The sequence below is a fragment of the Lycorma delicatula genome, chromosome 12 (genome assembly GCF_047948215.1).
Source record: "Lycorma delicatula isolate Av1 chromosome 12, ASM4794821v1, whole genome shotgun sequence".
In the NCBI taxonomy this organism is placed as follows: domain Eukaryota; kingdom Metazoa; phylum Arthropoda; class Insecta; order Hemiptera; family Fulgoridae; genus Lycorma; species Lycorma delicatula.
In genome coordinates this window covers 16,508,966-16,529,757 of record NC_134466.1, presented here as the reverse complement: position 1 = coordinate 16,529,757, position 20,792 = coordinate 16,508,966, and the positions used below count along the sequence as shown (strand labels likewise).

Below are 20,792 nucleotides of genomic sequence, written 5' to 3'. Positions count from 1 at the left end.
ACAGTTATGAAGCATCAACTGTTGTTGTAGAATGAGGTGGTTTTAGAAAACCCCATGGGATCTGAATCCAATGTAAATCTGGTATATGAGGGCATACAGGGAAATGCTGAAAATGATACGACTCTGTTAACTGCAGTCAGCAGACTACGAATGAATGTAAAGATTATAAATTTATAACACATAATAAATTCAGAAATCTTTTTTAAAACAATAAAGCTGAATAGACCTGATCTTTTCATTCGGCATACCATACGCAAGTAGAATGTTCTAGAACCTTCTACTAGCTACTTAATACCACTTTTTTCCAACTTACCTTCAATTTCATCAGATGACACCTGGGGCTATCATAGTTCACATACTTCTACGATGAACAAAATAATGGTTAATATCTGACAAATGAACATAATCTGGGAAATACCAATTATAAGAAAAAAATAATTTATATAATCAAAGAGCTGAAAAGGTTCAGAATTGTATAATATATTTGAGTTATTTTACATCCAACGTAAAAAAAGTTGGGTTAATGAGGAAGAAGCATCAAAGAACTATCCAGTTTAGGTTTATCAGCGACAGAATGTAAGAATTACAATATGAAAACGAACACTGTATAATGTTGGTGACTAAATAACTGAGAGACAGGACAATTTTCAAGTAAAAACATTATTTAATTGATACAACTTTAAAATAAGTGTTTATAATCCAAAACAAAAAATTGACAAATTTGTACAAGTTGTGTATTTGAAAATATCTTAAACTTACAAATAAGAAACTTAATTTAAAAAAAATTACTTAACTGCAGAAGACATAATCATTAAAGCTAGTTTATCAGTCCTATAAACCAAAAATTAATTAAAACAGAGATTAAACCAAGGGAATCCCGATTATGAAACCAGTTCAGTCATGACGCAGCAGGATGTAGCATATTCAAACTATAAAGTCACAAAATTGAGGGCAAAAGTGAATAAAAAAACTCGCTGGTATCTTGTGAGTCGAGATACAGATCTGACAGTTACCTGCACAACAATCTTGAAAAACTAATGGAATCTAATAAGAACTGATGATAAACTTCAGCAAACCACAGATACTTTGTTTGTCACAAACATAGACATTAAAATGAGAAGTAAAAATACTTTGTTCAACAAACAAGGTACGGTATAAAACAGTGGGCTTTCAATTAGGTAAGAGGTAATTCTACCTATTTCTACTAAATCAAGCCAGAACTCCATTTGTGTAATTTAAAAAAATACAAAAGTATTCTTAAATTCTGATAAGTACATAAATGAGGATTTGAAAGGAGACATCCAGTAAAATGTATAATTTTACCTGAAATTCAGAAACTGTATAACATAACAGAAGATAAAAACTACGTCACTTGCTCTAATTTCAGAGGTACTTAACTCTATGCAGTAACAGATTACTCAAGAAAGAAGAAGTCTATAAAATCTGTTGTCATAAATTTAAAAAGAATGAAAATGTAAGATAAACACAATGATATGCTGCCTACTACTGAAAAGTGATCCACCAATTCATTGTTACTTGTAACATAAAGAAGACTGTAATGTAAACAGGCCCTCGCACTACTCATGAATTTGTACCTCTGGTTGAGGATTTTGGGCCATGAGATTGCAAATGAGTATGGGAAGTAGTGTGAAATGTTTTATTATCTTGTCTGAAAATACTGTCATAACCAATTTACATTCTGAACAGCCAAGTGGTTTGGAAGTGATTATTTCATTCAATCACAAGCGCCTATTACTTAGAATCATCAGGTTGATTTAAATGATCTAGCATCATCCTTACATGAGATCCAACTTGATATGTATAGTTTCAAAATTGTTATAATATTGGTTCAGTGGTTTGCAAGTGATTTGCAAATAAATTTTAATAGCAGAGGGAAATTATTTTTATGTTTTTCATTCATCACAAAAAGCATCGAGACATTTTCAATAGTTAGATTTCCTTCATGTTTAGCAAGTCAAAATACAGCACTCTATGTGAAAAATTTCATGACTCATCAGGTCAATCTGCAGCTATATTAAAAGAATGATTAGTGAAATTAATGGCAACTATGAAAAATACAATTGAAAAGGCAATAATTATCATGTGAGTGACATGTAATAGTGTGATCACAGTCTCTGATAATGTAACATGTCAGGGTTGATAACTTCAAATATCAACTCATGATTTTTCCAAAACATATATTTTATAACTACCATGATACTGCATTTTTTATGTTATATACCTTTTATTACTCATGAGTGGGGTTTATAATTATATTTTCAAACAACTAAGGTACATTTTTGAGAAAGCCATGAAAAAATTAGTCCAATTGTTTTGATGAGAATTAGCTGTCATAAAAGTCAAGAGTGATTTTAGTAATATGACTATTTTCTTTAGCATCTCAATTCCCTGACAATCAATTACTGGTTTTGTCTAGTCTATTTTATTGAACAAGCTTCTTATTTAAAAGCATTTAGATGACATTACAAAATAATTTTTGGATTCAAAAAGAGAGGTTTATTTAGATAGATCGGATTGATAAAGCATAAAGAAGTACGTTAAGTTTGCTTATAATAAAATAGGCTACTAGAAGTTTGTTAAGTTTGCTTATAATAAAATAGGCTACTAGAAGATAAACAAATGATAAATAGAATGCTGAAGAAACAAGAATTTTGATTAGGAATTCAAAAAAATGAAAATGAAAGATTTACAAACAGAAAGATTTATTATCATTGTGACATTAAATTTGAAAGAAACAAAAGATTTGGACGGTTATAGTGTTTGGATAGTTATTTAACAGTGAATTGGATTATGAACAACAACTGCAATTGTTTTAATTTATTTAATTCACCAACCTAAACAACTTTTACATGAATCTGAACAATGAAATTATTTTTAAAAATTTCCGCTAAATGAAATTCCTAAAAGAATAACATGAATCCACATAATTAATTTCTTCCAAGCAGCCGAGTCATCCAAATAAACATGGATCAAATCAGATCTGCATGAACGTAGAACTTAAGTAACATGAAAAAAGTAATGCTTTATTTTGCTGTTATTTAAGAGATAACAGGTTCTTGGAATAATTATAGGGTAAAAATGAACAATAAATGAAGCTCTATAAATTTATGATAAAAATCAATAACTTTTTTTTAGAAAAATATATTTCTAATTTATAAACAAAACAACAGAAAGATTAAACAGTAGAGTACGAAATATCATCAAAAATAGAATTATAAAAAAAAACCAAATATTTATGATACTGATAATAATTTAAGAGAAAGGAATTTTTACAAAAGATAAATGTATTTTTAAATACATTTCAAAAGACATTAGTACAGTAAATTGAAAAATAAATCAAATTATTAACATAAAAAAAAATAGTTAATGTAAACAAAAAAAATTATTACTTGCAATTGAATTTAACAAAATGTAATGAAATTTAAAAAATTCAAATTTAGTCAAAGTACTGCAGAAACTCATAACTGATCACTGTATGAACTGCAAGGGGTGGTTAAAGTGTAACGTACAGTCACTCATAACTCGCAAATGAAAAGAGACAGTCAAGTGAAACAAATATGGCAATGAATATTTTATTTGCTGTAAGGAATTATGTTTTTTTTTTTTTCATAATTAACATTTATAGCTACAACATATTTCTCCCGATGGTAAACCGGTTTTCTTATTCCATCAATGAAGAATTCTGGCGGTCTTTCCTTGATCCATGACCTCATTCCATCAGTTTATCATCTATAGTGAAATGAATACCCTTATAATATCCCTCTTTAGTTCCAAAAAGAAATTAAAATCACAGGGTACCAAATCTGGTAAGTATGGAAAGTGTGGGATAGAATCAAATTTCTTCACAAGTGCCTCGATGTCATAATGATGGAAATGAATTTCATCCAGTCACAATGTTGAAAAATAAGTAATCTCCCATGTCATCACATTTCAAAAGCTGTTTACATTCCGTTTGTTGTTGTTTGTTCTTTTCTGTGCATTGCACCCACCCTCAACAGATTTTAGATAGCCTAGTTAAGCAGTGTCCTACTCGTTCTTTTGATATGCCTATCAGAATGACAATACGTTGTGTGATGCAATGATCATTTTGAATCAATTCAACCAGCTCCTTTAAGTGATTCTCATAAGTTGCAGAAGTGGTTAACTGCTGCAAGATTTCCTCTAAATTCATTTGTCGGCTCCTGAAGTACAAAATTTTATTTCCTACCTAGTAATATTTCACACCTAAGTAATATGAGAACATAAAAACGAACTCTCTTTTTATGTTTTTAATAATCATTTTTGAGAACCATAATTATTTTGTAATACAACAGCCATTCATGACAAAGAAAACACAAGATTTTTCAGAATCTTTTTTTTATTTTGCAACGTAGTCATCTTCCTATTCAATAAATTTACATCAATGACTTCCCAACTTATAATACCCTCAATATAATGCGATTAGTCAAATTCTGCAAAATGTGGTGGTTGTCTCACCTTTGACCGCATCATTTGAAGTGAATTTTCATCCAGCGAAGCATTTCTTCAGTTTGGAAAGAGGAAGTAATCACTGAGAGCCAAATTCTGCAAACACAGCACACGTGGAAGGACTTTGAAGCCCAGGACATAGTGTTCTGCAGCAACAACCCAAGATCTGTATGCAAATACATCATCATGATGAAAGAGCACTTCTTTTTAACCAAATATGAACATTTAGCCTGAACAGCATTTTTTGACGATTATCAACAAATGCTACATCTGAGTGGAGAGCTTTTTCATACCCAAAACACTATGTAAAATGTAGTGGACATGATTACTGAGATGTTTGCAATGCCAGCAAGTTCAAGTACCTTTATTCGAGGTCATTTATTATAGCATTATGGATTTTTGCGACAATTATAACAGTCAAAACGCTGGTTTTCAGGCATCCCAAGCATGGATGGATGTATGACCACATTTAAATTCGCACCACACTTTTACCAGCAAAAATGAAGGGAAGGAATCCTTTAAACTATAATCTAACTTTTTTTGTATATGTCCACTGGAGTTAAATCTTTTACAATATATACTTTATAACAACTTGAATTTCAATTGTAATCTTATTTCAGTAAATGTCAAAACTTGTTTGCTTTACTCAATTGCCACAAACAGGTAACTAAGCGCACGAGTCTAGAACTTCACAAGCCATCTAAAGGATCACAATTGAAAATATTATAGTCATTTCGTCATACTTGAGCCATCTCTCAGTGTCAGGCCCAGAACTTTCTTAGTGTCAGGCTCATAACTTTCTTAAAGTTAAAGAGTAGCATCTTCTTAATAAAAGTTTTAGCTTTAACTACATTTTAAGTGAAATTGCACATTTGACATTATGGTAAATCTTAAGTTAATTCTCCATTATGTCAGTACATGCATGCGTATTATACCTATACCGTGTTACTTATAAACTTCAAAATTCCAACAGATGAGATATGGTCATTAATATTTACAGTAGATGAATAGGAATGACAAACGTTGATAAAACAACCATCCATGCTTGGATGTATAGATGTTTTATCCACAATTCTAATGGGCCACAGCAAGAGGAAGTATGAGACAGAAGGGAGTAAACACATGAATATCTTATAACTGACAGTTAGCAGTCTCAAAGATTTTTACTAAGTTATCAAAATATACATATACGAGTAGTGAAGAAAAGGAAGATACTGAAATGAATTGGCTTAAAGACATTCTTTAAGGTATTAAGAAACAGGTAGGTTATATTGTAAAATTTAATACAACTGAATCATATTGACAAGTGAGGGGAAAAAAGGAAAAGGATAAGAAAATTTTAGATAATACATAAATATTCAAGAATAAATTTGACAACAAAAGACAAACATTAACAATAGCTGCCACAAGATCTGTTTCTTTAACAGAATTCCACAATATAATTTTGTTTATACTGGAACAAATTTTATATGTTCATAACATATTTACTACACCTTAATAAGTTATAAATTTGTAAACAACAAACAAAAGAACAACCATAAACATATAATAGTGAATACTGTTTTATTAACTACTTTATACAAGTATAAAGAAAAGTTGTTTTAATATAGACAGAAGAAGAAATAAACTAACAAACCTTTGAGAAGGACGAGATACTGGTTCAAGGTCGACAACCCTGCCATAGAAAAGAGAAAATATATACAAATAAAATTATGTTAAATCTATAATATGATCGACAACATTAAATACATTGAATATATTATACAAATATTTATTGCATATTTTCAATTTTAACTGCTGGAATAAACAAAAATAGAAAACAGGCATTTAATTCAAATTTTTCCTGAACCTAAACATAAGGGGAGGGTTTAGAAGATCTGGCTTTACCTGAAGGCATCTTAGCCAATAAATTTACTGTGTAGCCACTGGGCAAGAAAAGGAGCTCCTAAATTAGTTCACAGGCTTGAACTTATCAGGGTCAGACCTATGTCCACAAAACAGGAACAGGAAGGAGGAAATTAAGGAAAAAATAAAATGGAACGAAAGGACGATCAACTCATAAGGACAGTTTGGAATAATTACTGCCTTGCCCAGGGACTTACTGATTAATGATCAATAGATATTAATACAGATGTATCTATATTGCCGAATTGGTATCATTTTCATAAACACCACTACATTTTATTTCAAATCTGAAGTATTTTACCAATACAAAAATATTAAAACATTAAAATAAAACATTTTTCAAATATTAAAACATTCTTTTTGGTTTCTAATATTTTCATCTACTTTTTCTGACTGTTACTGTTGCTACTAACAATGTCAGATAAATTGTGTAGTTTATGGTCATAATAAATATTTTACACTGATCAGCACATACTAATAACTTATGTAGATCATTCAAAAATAGGTGGCAGGTATGCGCTACATAGATCAAAAAAGGTAACCATCCTAGCATCTCTTTGGATGGACCAAGTGAAACCATAGTAAAACAACATCAATAAAAGCACAATCAATAAATAGCCTAAATAATTATAAAATAAAATGCATTATTGATTACATTCTGTATTAATAATTTAAAACATAAATTCTTGAAATGATAATAAGATAAACATTTGATTATATTACTAAAAAAAATAAATAATTCTTAAGGCAATGAAAATTATTTGAGCACATATTTATAAACATGTTAAAGAAAATGCAGAAATTAATTTTTTTTTTGTAATTAATATTATTTAACTCATCAAAAGAGTTAATACAAATTCTGTAAAAGAAAATCTTTTAGTTTTATTTTAAATAAATTGGTTAAAAAGTTTTTTAAATGGTTCAGTAATTTGGTTATAACGAAGCATAGTGGTTGGAAGCATAATGGTTCAGTAGAAGCATAGTAAGGCCCTTTCTTATAGTGATTGCTTGAAATAAGACAAAAACAGTTCTGTTGTTTGGTTTAATAGAGGTAAACACTGCTATTTTTTAAAAGTTTATCTCATCACACACATTTGTATATATTATATACAAGCCATGTTTTTAAAGTAAGATCCATTTAAAATTTGCAACCTATATACATGATACAAACAGTTGGCGCTTGCGTAGCTCAGTTATTTCAGTTGTCAGCTGTTAAGCAACAATAATTTAGTCATTTTGATTTATTTGTTTATATTCATCCATTTATAATGAGCATTTACAATTCATAATGCACAAAGTATGAGAAATAATCTGATATTTGATGGCAGTTCTGTAACTGAAATTAACAAGCAAATTTGCGACGTTTACAGGCCAAAAATTATGAGTGATACTATAGTAAGACAGTGGTGCTGTTCATTTTGAGATGGCAAATAAAATAAACATATATGATGAAGAAAGCAACGCCTAGTCATTGGTGATAACAGATGATTTGATTAACAAAATTGAAAAAGTTTAAGAAAAACAGCTCCTCATCATGACACAATTATTTTTGATGTTTCACGATCCTTGATTTATGAAGTTTTGACTGAAAAATTGGGCTGTAAAAAATTTTGTGCTGAATAGGTACCAAAAATGTTAATAGTAAAAAAAAGTCTTGCTGCAGCACATTAATTCTTACGACATTATGAAAATGAAGGTGATGAATTGCTGGTCGAAAAAAGTTCATGGAATGAGATTGAACTCAGGGCCACTGAGGCCTGTAGGATACTTGAGCTGTGGAGGTCATCGACACTACATGACATTCGGCCTGGAGAAGACCACCATATTGCTCCTTAAGGGTCATTTGGCTGTGAGGAAGCCACCTCATGTTTCGATGAAAGGCCATCAAATTGAATGTGCTGTGTCAACACATTGTTGTCAATATAATTTAGAAAGTGAGTAGAAACAATACTAAAAAAAACTCTAAATCCATTCTCTGTACCGACTATTAAACTAATTATTATTAAATCTTCTCAAAATTATTGATGGTTTTGGGTAATGGCCTTTAGTTGTAATCTTTCCTCAAGGCCTATAGTCTTACAAAGAAATTTTGCTCTATTCCAGCCCTCAACGGGTGGCCATGTGAATGATTTTTACAAACCGTTAAAATAATACCCCAGGAAAATGGTAAACAAAAATAAAAAATAGAGATAAAAATTAATAGAATAAATGCAGCTAAATGTCGCTAAACATCCATGAAATTTCAGCCAACAAACTCATGTTCAGCCAAGATATTAGAGAATGAAATAAATAATAAACTGATAGTTTTTCATCACTGTGAACCTTCATTTGAATCTGTATTTTCAGATCAGAAATGCAATTAAAAAAGCTCCAGTTTATGGAAAAGATACAAAAAACGTTTTAGCTATTATTCTTAGGAAAGTGAGGGATGCTCAAACTTGAAATGGCTAGCATGTGCTGTTGAAACAATATATCAACTGACTTCTATTTGCCAAATTCTGTGGGAGAGAACAGATATGTTTTTCATATAAAAGTAAATTACTCGTTACAGCACAATAAACACAGTAAAATTAAAATTCCTTATCCCATTAATATTTATAGTATTTTAGAAGATTAATAAATTAAATTATTCATGGTATATACTTATTTTATTTTTATAAAATTAAATATATTATCAGAAAGCACCTAATACTTAGTAAAAAGTAAAATTCTCTCTCTAGTATCATGTGTACAAAAATTATGTTCTTACTGCCAAATTTTTAATTGTTTTAAAATAATATTTCCCTATTACTGTAGGCAAAATATTAAATTACTTTTAAAGCTAATAAATTTCCTTTAAATGGATAAAAATATCGGAAATTATGACAAAATGGGAGAGAGACTGATAGTTGTACACTTAAATAAACAAGCAGGATAACTCCCAAAGTAAATCAAACCTTACAAGCATAATATACTTCTGAAAACCTAACTTTGTGAAAGTATTTTTGTGCCCAGTGTCAGATTTTCAAAAAATGTAACCATGAGTGAAAATAAAATTTTTATTTTCCTAGGAAAAAGTGCTACAGAAATATTTAAAATTATCTAAAACAACCATGTGGTGATGCAGTATGAGATTATTCAAACATAAACTGGTATTTGTTTACATAGCTTTATTGATATTACATAAAATTACAAACAAATTACATCATTTTTCTACATAGTTTCCTTCAACAGAAATACATTTTCTCCGCCGGAGAGGTAGCTTCCTTATCCCGTCATCAAAAAACAAAATGACTGTCCCAACAATGAATCCTGCACATAATACTTGATTGCGACATCATCTTTGAATCTTTCCCCTCCTTAAGGTTCAATCAGCAAAACAAACATGTGGAAATCACACGGTGGACAAATTTGGACTGTACAGTGGGTGTTCAAGAGGTGTCCAATGAATCTTAGCGATTTTATTGCGAGTCTCAGCTGCTGTATGTGCCCATGCATTGTCATGGAAAAGGAAGACATCGTTTGTTGCGATAAGCAGCCCTGACTTCATGCAACAACTGACAGTAATATGCCACATTTACTGCCCTTTATTCATGCAGAAAATCAATCAGTAGAACACCTTTTGAGTCCCAAAATACAGTTTTTAGAAATTTTCTAGCTGACAAGCATTTCTTGACCTTGATCGGTGCCCGCTCCCCATTTTTTCACTATTCATACTTGTTCTCTTGCTTTCTGAGACGTAATGGTAGTAGACTCGTGTTTCATCACAGGTAAAAATAAGGTCCAAAAATGCTTCTCCTTCTTCTTCAAAGTGACTCAGAAGCCACTGATAAATGTCTTCAGGACATTTATCCGTGTCTGACAACATTTAACGCCCACTCCCAATACTTATGCCCACCTCTGATACAATTTCATTGACAGTTATCCGGCAGTCACCTTCCACAAGGTCACAAACAGTCAAAATGTTGTCATTATTGACACTGGTCTGTGGGCGATATTCGTGACTTTCATTCTCTGCTGGATCACAGCCACTTCAGAAATTTTTTGGCCCCCAATCAAACACTTGAATTTTTGACAGGGTAGCATCTCCAAACTGTAACTGGAGTCAAATCAAATTTCATAGGATTTGACACTGACGAGGAGGTTTTTAGAGGATTTTGTTGAGCTGACAATGATATCTCCTGCTCAAATATTATGCCACTGATGTAGAAACTAACCTAGCGTGGTTGGCCAGTTGCTCTACTCTACACATATCCAATTAACCACACTCACTGCTCTTCCCCAGTCCACGGAGCAAAATTCCAGTATATATTCGAATGACCTTCATATGTCTCATTAGTATGTGTTTGAATAATTTGCTCATTTTCCTGATGAATTATTGAAACAGTGTGTGGATGAAACAACAGTGTGCCAATTGAAGTATCAGATAAATTACACTAGCAGATAACAATGGTGAAAATACAAGGAAAACATTGCACAAATACATTCTCAATCCAAACTAGAAAACTGTGGTTAACTAGACAGAGATCCTGTAAAACAAGTTTTTAAACAAAAACCCTCACATTCATCCTACAGAAAATTCAATTTTGTCAAAAACTGAGTAACATCATAATCTGTGCAATCACATAAATTTCTCTTTTACTTGATTAAAGGGTGATCCAGATCCAGAATTCATTAACAATCTGCTTACATCTGAGACAAATTTTCATCTCAGAGTTTACACAGCATTTTAGGTAGTGGGCAATGAAAAATCCTTAAAAAAACAATTGTCGCAATGAAATGGTACCACTTTAGTACATTACAAGGCTCATGGCAGCAACTGGTCATGAGTTTTCTTTGAAACAATGCTGAACATTCAATCATAGTGAGTAGGGAACACTATTACTAACAACAAGTGAGGAGATTATCAATCTGAAATGGAAAAACTTTGAAATCAATATGATGGTGACGTGACAAACAACTGCAAGTTCAGCACAAATATACTACAAAAAATCTTCTCAAGTCACATCATTTCACATTTTGGTAACATTTCCTGATAACCCCCCCAATGATCACTGGATTTGACAGCTCCAACTGCCTTTCACAAAGTATGTATAAAAGAGAGAATATTTTCAAGCAGAATGAATAATACTGAAGAATTGAAGGTATGATCAGACAAAAAAAGTATGAGCATCACTCCTGAGAACACTAAAGGGTCGAATAGCCTCAACACAGCCTCCAGACATGTATTAATTTAGGAATATATGTGAAAGGCACTGACTTCTGTAAATAATACTGTTAAGTAAAATAAATTCAAATTCAAAAGTGTGAAGAACATCTTTAAGGGAAAAAATTCAACTATATTGTATTATATTTATTCAAATAATATTTTCAAATTTAGTTAACTGAAAATGCTCTACCCTATTAAATTTTTAAGCTTTCTCTTAAAACAATAAAAGACAATTTAATGAAAGACCTAGAGGACTACATGATGTTTTGTAACACAATATTCTGGAAAACATTAAGAAGGATGTGAAGCTAAAACTGCTGACTAGTACAGTGATATGTATCATATCCAAAAATAACAAGAATTGTTTCAATAAGTTTTACAAGTTGAAACTTGACTTGATACACTTATCCCAACAGTTTTCCACTGCCAGAAACAGTTATTGAATTTCTGAATAGAAATGTTGCCCAAGGCAACTTATCTCTAAGCATAATTTATCTCTGACAGTACAGAAATTCTTTCCTTTAAATTCTTTTTCTTTTACAGAAACTAGAAAAAGTTTCACAGTGCAAGATTAAATGAGTATGGAATGTGAGACAGTGGTATTGTTTTGAATAAAAACTGTTTGATGCAAAGGGCAGTATGGGCAGGGAAATTGTAATAATGCAGGAACCAATCCCCAATCTTTACATAGTGACGTGCTTTTGATGCACACTGAAAAGCAAACTTCTCAACACATCCACATAGAAATGCTGATTCATTGTCTGTCCAAGAGGAATAAGTTCTCTGTGAACAATCCTGTTCACATCAAAAAATCAAATCAACATTGTCTTCAAATTTGACCAAACTTAAGCTTTTCTTAGTCTTGGCGGACTCCGTGGTTTCATCTGACTTGTGTTATGACCCAGAAATGTTTCAATTCCGGGTCATAACCATAACACCAACTCTCATCACCTGTCACAACTTTAAAAAGAAAGTCTGATAATTTTGAAATTGATCCTTCAAATCATGAAGCAAATTAACACAACTGGTTATCTGATCTGCGAGTAATCGAGGCATAAATTTTGCAGCGAAGTTTTTATGTTCAAACATCTGTTAAAATCCATTGGCAAGAACTCCAAAACACAAAAGTCAATTCAAAATTTCTTTAGAAGCCTGACGATTTTTGTAAATTGCAGTAAAAACATTTTTAATATTTTCATCATTCCTAATTGTGGATGGATGGATGACCAATTCTTGATCGGCCTTCAAATCACTCATAGTTGCATCAACGATTAGTCATTAGCAACATAAATATATATGATCGTAAATAAAAAACAATAAAAACCAAACACAAGAAACAATAAACACAAACTAAAACAAGAACAATAAATGGGTAACAAATACTGAAACAACACCACTAGATTATTTACAACACTGTACATATATATAGTATTCCATAAGGGATCTCAAAACCGCTACATAAAGTTGTTCATCCCACTACCAGAAAGTAACCACAAGTCTTTTTATGTATTCCTTCTGATTTAGTAAACACTTCACTAATATCTGATTTATTCAAAGGTTCTTCTTTAAAAGCACTTTGAAGTATGCTTCAAAATGACACAAAATATTGTAAGCTTGCTATACCTAGCAGTGGAATTCTCAGCTATAACTAGACTGCACACCAGGTACAGATTTTGGTTATTTTTGGGTAGCCCCACAATAGAAAAACGGCAAAAACTGAATGCATCAACATCTACATAAACCTTTTAAGGAAACAGTAAAGTTAATCGTACAACTGGCAATTTTGCGACCATATACTTTGTTGAATTGGCAGCATAACTAAACTGAACCTGCTAAAGATACAGTTACAATATGAAGTAATTTCTGTTCTGACATCAACAGTATACTTAATATAATTTAAATTAAACTGTTATATTTAAGTTATAAATTAATCATGTGACTATTTTAAAGGAAAATATAATAGTTTTATTTTTCTACATTGAAGGGGTCTAATTTTGACATAAAATAAATGAAGAGAAATGAATGAAGTAAAAATGCTCTAATTTTCTATATAACTTTTTAACATATGTGCATTTCCTTATTTACGTTTATTTATTTTGAGATGCACAGTAATAATTAGTGATTTGTATAAATTTTTAAGCGAGTGAGAAAATATTTTTTTAATGGGTGGGTCAACTTAAATTTTCTGAAAACATTCTTTCAATCAAAAAAATAACAGTAACTTTCACTAAATGTAAACATAGTTATATCTTTTGCTGCCCTAATACTTCTAGATAATTCTACACTTTATATAACAGATTTTAGATAAAAATCTTTTTTTTTTCATGTTGCACAACAAAACCACAAAAAAATTTGTACATTTAATAGTCAAGGGTTTAAAAACAGCAAATATTTTAATCAGTTTTTAAAACTACTGAGAAGTACATTACACATATACTTCCAAACCCTGCAACGCACAATGAGATATGGAACTAACTAAAACTGTTAATCTGTTAATAGAATAGACAATAGAAATAGAAATATTAGTATAATTGATAGTGGAAAGAAGTAATGAAAGCAATAAATACGTGAAATATTCTTTCTGGTAATACAACACCAAATATAACTGAAAATATTAATAAAAATCTACCCTTAAAAAAATTAACAGTTACCCGAGATCAAGCATCAGATCATCAGCTGAGGTGGTCATTATATCACTGGTTCCCAGTATATGACTAATACTGAGTTCGCTTGTGTTACTACTTCCTCCACTACCGATTAATTTACCACTGCTTCCTTGATTTGATAATAAAACTTGACAACCATCACCTTTTTTAACCATTCCGCTGCCACCATTAAGTCTATTAGCAGTCGCATCAGCTACTACCAAGATCGCCTAAAACAAAAAAGAGAGCATTAACAAGTTGAATTTTATGTTTAATTTTACCCTTCTTGTCAAAACATTTTCATAATTAAATAAACAGCTTTAAACAGCGACTGCAATGCCAGTGAAAGTTATAATTATTAGGAGAAATTAGAAAGTCTAACTTTATCTAACAGACCACAGCTGCTCTTTATGCAACCACCAGATAGGCAGAGCTAAGAGATCAAATACAAGGAAAAACAATGTATAATAAGATCTTCTACCCATAGAGGAATCGTTTATTAATAAACCTCCTGAAGGGACGTTCAATAGCAACCCTCTTTGTATGTCTTTACTAACCACAATTCCTCGATATATCAAGACAATTTAGTAGATCATTAGAATGAACTATCTTAAGAGTTTGAATTTTTTATAGGTAAAAATAAAAGGCATTTATAGAGTATATGCTACTAATGTGATCTTATTGATCATCAAGAGTTCAACATTTTCATGAGTCTGAGCATTTGGCAACAGGTCAATATAAGTAATATATATCAAAACAGCTTTGAAATTTATTATATTACATTAAGATAATACTCCAAAAGAAGTTTTCTGGAAGCATATTAAAACTGCCACAATATCTTATTTGAACTTCTACAACTGATTAACAACCACATTGTAATGCCAAACACAAAATTTTACACCAATCAATTCTATACAGCACTGAAAAGTAAACTACACACCATAAACTACGCACCAGATTGTGCTGTATCCTGTTTCCCTTTTTCAATTACCCTTACTATAAAATAATTCAAAAGTTATCATTTAAATTCTTCAAGCCATATTAATTATTTATTCAAGTTTTTTTAGACAAAAAATGAAGTTTTGCTGATTTCAATCCTAATGTAAACCCTAAAAATGGAGCAAGACAAATATTATGCTCCACAAATAGCAGTAGAACAATAAGATTGCAGGCTGCAAAAAATTATAAATTTTAATTACTTACAACTGTTAATATCCCCCACAGTCATAATAATAATTTTTTTAATTGATTGAGTCGACAAAGTAAATTAAAAATATATGCTGTAACATTAACAGTGACACATTTCTGTCATAACAATTTTTCTAAGATTTTTATTTAACATATTAATAATATAAAATTTGCAGGTATTTTATGATGATATTACTCATAATAATCTTTATTTTTAGAACCCTTGTAACCTTTTTATAAGCCATACCTTCAATACAGCCAAAACAGGACCGACACGTATATTGTTGTGTGCCGCTGCTAACAAATGTCTGTCACAGCTTAACTTAATACTGGCAGCTGCTGAATTACTAGGAAGTGGATGCGGTGATGTACCTATCATAAAACACAAAAACAATAAATTTTATTTTATTTTTATCAAGAAACAACCCATTACTACAAAAGATAATCTATAAGTAAGTACTTCATCTAAACGCTTATTCAGAATATACTTATTCTGTGATATTTTAATACGGTTGTCACAGGCAAGTACACCAGAGATAAATCGGTCAGAATATAGGCGACAGAAGAATATATAAACAAACAATAATAATAACAAACATGATACATACCGACTGAATATAAAGATGGCTGAGGTACCTCGATTGTTTTAAAAAGCCTCAGTAATAAATGTAATGTCAATCTAGCACCCGCTTCAGCATCCATATCTGGATCAGCACGACCTGAAAACATGTCAACAACAAAAACAATAAAACACAATCAAATACATACATATTTTTATATTTTTCAGTATTTTTTTAGAAATTAGTATGCTAATTTACATTATGCTCTAGACATGCGCAGGCATCAAGATATGAAAATCATAAAATATTAAATTATTTTAATAATATATATACAGATATGTATTTTTTAATTCCAAACTCACAGAATTCCACGGTTAGCAATCATCATTTGATTGTTTTTCCATTACAGTTAAAATACAATATTCTCATGTTTACAATTAAAATTGTATACCTTTTTATTTTTTTTTATATCATTATTGTTTTTAAATTTTCACATTTTTTAAGCTGTAGGAAACATAAATTAAGTTAGCTCAACAACTTCCTAAACTTATTTTTTTTGTTAATTTTCAAAAACTAACTAAACTTTTTTTGTCTTATCTGTTAACTGTTGATATTAATGTTTATACTGCAAAAAACCATTCCTTTTTTGACAACCGTTTCCAACGACATTTCTACGAGGACTGCCCAGAAAGTAGCTTAAGTTTTGAAATAAAAAACCAACCAAATAAAAAAAGAAATTTTATTATATACATTTAAAATGCAAAATCTTAAACTTTTTTCTACATAGTCGCAATTTAAATTGAGGAACTTATCATAACGATGTACAAGGTTTTCAATTCCTTGTCTGTAGAAATCTGCTGCCTAGATGTTTGGCACAAAAATTGAGATAACCAACCTTCTCCGATACAATATCATGCAGTAAACTTTGTGAAATTTGGGGGAAATGAAGCGAGAGTTCCATAATTATAATGTGGAGACGATTTTCACAAATTTTATCGTTGACTTTTATCATCAGTTCATCAGTCACAAGGCTAGGCCGACCACTGTGGTCCTCATCATGAACATCGGTGCAGCCATTTTTAAACTGAATGCACCACTGCTCACTCCACCTTCACTCATTATTCCATCTCAAAGTTGCTCACACCTCACAAAGTTGCTGATGAATTTCAATCGGTTTGAGGTTTGTTGCCAGCAAAAAACTAATCACTAAACACACCTTTCGCACATTTCAATAATTCACAAACAACAAAGTAGAAGAAAAATCACAGTCCACACTATGACAGCTTGATGCGTACTGAATGTAGAAATGTTTTGACTCCAAGATGGTGGCTCTATCCCCACCCATCTCCATGCTAGGCACAAACATAAGTTACTTTCTGGACCGCCCTCATACTTCAACAATTTCAACTTATAAAATAATTACAAAAGGTCCATAGAACTAACAATTACAAACAAGTAGTGCTAACAAGTTTTTTCTATTTTTAAATGTCAAACTTCATAGTCTTATTGCATAAAGATGGGCACCTTTAGCATCAATCACTGCTGGGAACAAGGATAAAATATCCAGGAAAATCAACAAAATAATATATAAATATTTAATACACAAAACTTAATTAAGTCATTTATCAACAAATTATTTTTAAAAATCTCACCTTCATTAAAAACACTTAACAATGATGGTAATGCAACTTTAACCACAAAATCTTCAAGTGAAAAACAATGTCGTGCTGCAAAACAAAAATTTTTTTTAAGCATTACAATCATAACATTTTTTTTTAGTTACATTAAATCCTATGACAAAGCTATAATGAAATGAAAAAATAAGATATATAAAAAAAAAAATTAAGAAAGTTGTAATTAGAATGCACTAAAAAATAAAGAGCAATTTTTTTAGCCATGAATGTAGGTCTATCTAAAAAAGCATTGGCTTTTGAACAAGGTTGCGTAATCGTATGTTGAAACTTATTTAGAAATGAAATATCTTATTATGAGTCGACGAAAGTTTGGGAGAAATTTGAAAATGAAGCCCCAGTGAAATTGTTATTCAGAAGTTAGTTAAAAAATTTCAAAAAACAGTTTTGGTGTTAAGACAAGAAACACATCCACCACAGGTCAATTTTAACGACGTAGACCATACAAATTAGTAAAGTGGCAGTTATAAGATCTCATAAATCTTTGAAGAGCCTAAGCTGGGAAAAGAGCATTTCACTAGGTTCAGCCCACACTGCAGCAAGGAGAATGCTGAAATGTTATCCGTGTCTAATGAGGGTTTTTCATGACCTAATTAATGCTGATTATAAACCATTATGTCAATGGTTCAAGAACTTTATTAGAGGCAATATTGGCATTTTATAGCAAGTGCTTTTCACAGACGAAGCGTAGTTTCACTTTGGTAGGTATGTTAAATAATCAGAACTACTGAATCTGAAATATTGAAAACCTGCACATTTTCTCTGAATCTCCCCTGCAGCCACAAAAAAATAGGCGTATGGTGTGCAAGTTCAAGGTGAGAAATAATAGGACCCTTATTTTTTGAAAAAACTGCAGATGCTGCCACCTAATGAGAAATTATCCAACAGTTCATAGCCGTACAGCAAGAGGATAAGTGTGACTCCTGGTTGCAACAGGACAGTGTCGCTTGCCATATAGCTCACTATACTGTGGAGATGCTATTCAATTTTTTCAGTGGAAGAATCATTTCTAAAGGATTGTGGCCACCAAGATTTCCCTGATCTGACTAGTCCGGACTTCTTTATGTGGGGTTACTTAAAAGAAATCATTTATAGAAGCAATCCACACACCCTGCAGGAATTGAAGACAAACATTGCCAACGCCATCAAGGAAACCAACAGGGTAAAACTAACAAGAGTAGCCCAGAAAACGTGCATAGAAGTGAATGGACATCATTTTCAACAACTTCAAAAATTATTATGCGTCTGTTGATAACCTCTTATTTATAGACTAAATTAAGTGTTGAGGCCTCTTTTAAGTGAATAATATTAATAATATTACAAATAGAAAAAAGGCATGAACATTTTATTTATGACGATAAAACCATTAAGACTATTTGTAACAAAGAGTGGGTGAATCTGATCCCAAGATTTGATAATAAAGGACAAACTTTAAGAGTAAAATTAAAATATTTAAAAAAATACTAAATTACCACAAATTAGATATTTTACTCGCTTTACTTTCTCTGCAATATCTCTTATTTCATTTTTTTAAGATCAAATAAATTAAATAGTAAACAAAAGATAAAAATGCCAAAATACAAGTCTCATTCTTTAAAAGGCTTAATTGGAAATTGATGAACTAAAAATTAAATTAATAAAATTTATACTTTTTATTCTAGGCAAAATTATTTAATATGTTATTAAAATAAATAAATAATATTAAAAAACAACTTATTTAAAAAAATACAAACCAATTAATATGGAAGTGAAAACACCTAATGAGTTATGTATTAAGTGATCATGAATATCAATTTGTTGCAACACATCAATAAAATATGAGGGATGGTTAGAAGAACAGCATAGAGCCATCAAAACACCTAGAAAAGTACAAAAATGTTTACATTTCCATGTAACATACATCACTATATTTAAGTTAAAAATAAAAAAATACATAATATTTAACATTTATATGACAATTAGCAACATTTATATGAAAAATCTTTTTAAATATTCAAATTTTATGAATCAACCAAATGGGAAACCATTAATCAAATGGCCCTTACTAAATTTATAAGCCTTTTCTTTATGTAAATATAATTTTGTCCTTTTTGAGAAAACATGTTTGCGACTTCAAATCGATATGCAATTGGTTCTAGTCGAGTCAAATTGAGACTTTACCGGTGAATGGAAGATGTGAATCATTGAATGTTTAAGTTGACGTTCACATGATGCGATAGACCAATTTTTAAAAAATATAAATGCCAAAGATAAATTTACCTCCAGGAATGGAACCGATTTCAATAAATAAAAATTTATGTCTTCAATTATACAATGTATGATGTTTTTTTCTGAAATACAATTACAGATTGAATTGAATCCCTGTGATAATTTTTTTCTAGTTTCCTTTCATAATTTTTTCTAGAACTTGGACACAGATTTTATTACTTATACTCCAATTTTCATTATAACTACAGTACTTGATTACAGCTTTAACATGCCCATATATAATGAAAATTTTGTTAGATTTGAAATAATAAATATCCATAACTCATACAAACACACATTTTGAGCTTAAGAGATGAGTTTAAGTATGTAATGGTTTTCAATAAAAATTACTAATAACATCAGTCGTGGAACAATAGTAAAATAATATTTACCGAGCCACTCAATAGATAATGTACTACAACAAGCAGTTAATTCAGCAGCTAGATGACCAAGTTCGTTTAATCTGTCAATATCATTCTCTTCGCAAACAGCAAATATGGTATTACATACAAAACTGTACCTATTGCTGGCACTCTCATTAAGTTGTCTCGCCCAACTCTGTTCAATTTTATTAGATACATTTGCTGCAAAAGAAAAAATACCCCTATAGAATAATTTGCACAAAATATATATAGTTTTTACACGCACATTCACAAAGATAAATACATTCATACGCAAAATTTATTATACTAAAATTTTGCAAAATACAAAAAAGTAATTTTTGCATTTATTCCTTACTGCTATATAAATGGGCTATTCTTCTAATGTTAAGTCAGTCTTCTACTAGCCTTCATGGACTCAACATAATATTATATATAAGGTTCAATTATAAGGTCAATAATATTACATATAAATTTACAAGTACAATAATATATATTAC

At 30.6% G+C, this 20,792-nt stretch overlaps 1 protein-coding gene across 1 annotated transcript in view; it reads right to left on the bottom strand.

Moving 5' to 3' along the window:
* Positions 1-20,792, bottom strand: part of LOC142333136 (mediator of RNA polymerase II transcription subunit 12-like protein) — a 138,272-nt gene that overhangs the window by 66,525 nt on the left and 50,955 nt on the right. Inside the window, exons 17-23 of the mRNA XM_075380069.1 lie at positions 20,305-20,496; positions 19,399-19,524; positions 17,627-17,701; positions 16,023-16,133; positions 15,662-15,786; positions 14,233-14,456; positions 6,125-6,163 (exon numbers count right to left, since the gene is read on the bottom strand). Coding sequence (XP_075236184.1) covers positions 6,125-6,163; positions 14,233-14,456; positions 15,662-15,786; positions 16,023-16,133; positions 17,627-17,701; positions 19,399-19,524; positions 20,305-20,496 — 892 coding nt within the window. The remainder of the gene's footprint in view (positions 1-6,124; positions 6,164-14,232; positions 14,457-15,661; positions 15,787-16,022; positions 16,134-17,626; positions 17,702-19,398; positions 19,525-20,304; positions 20,497-20,792) is intronic.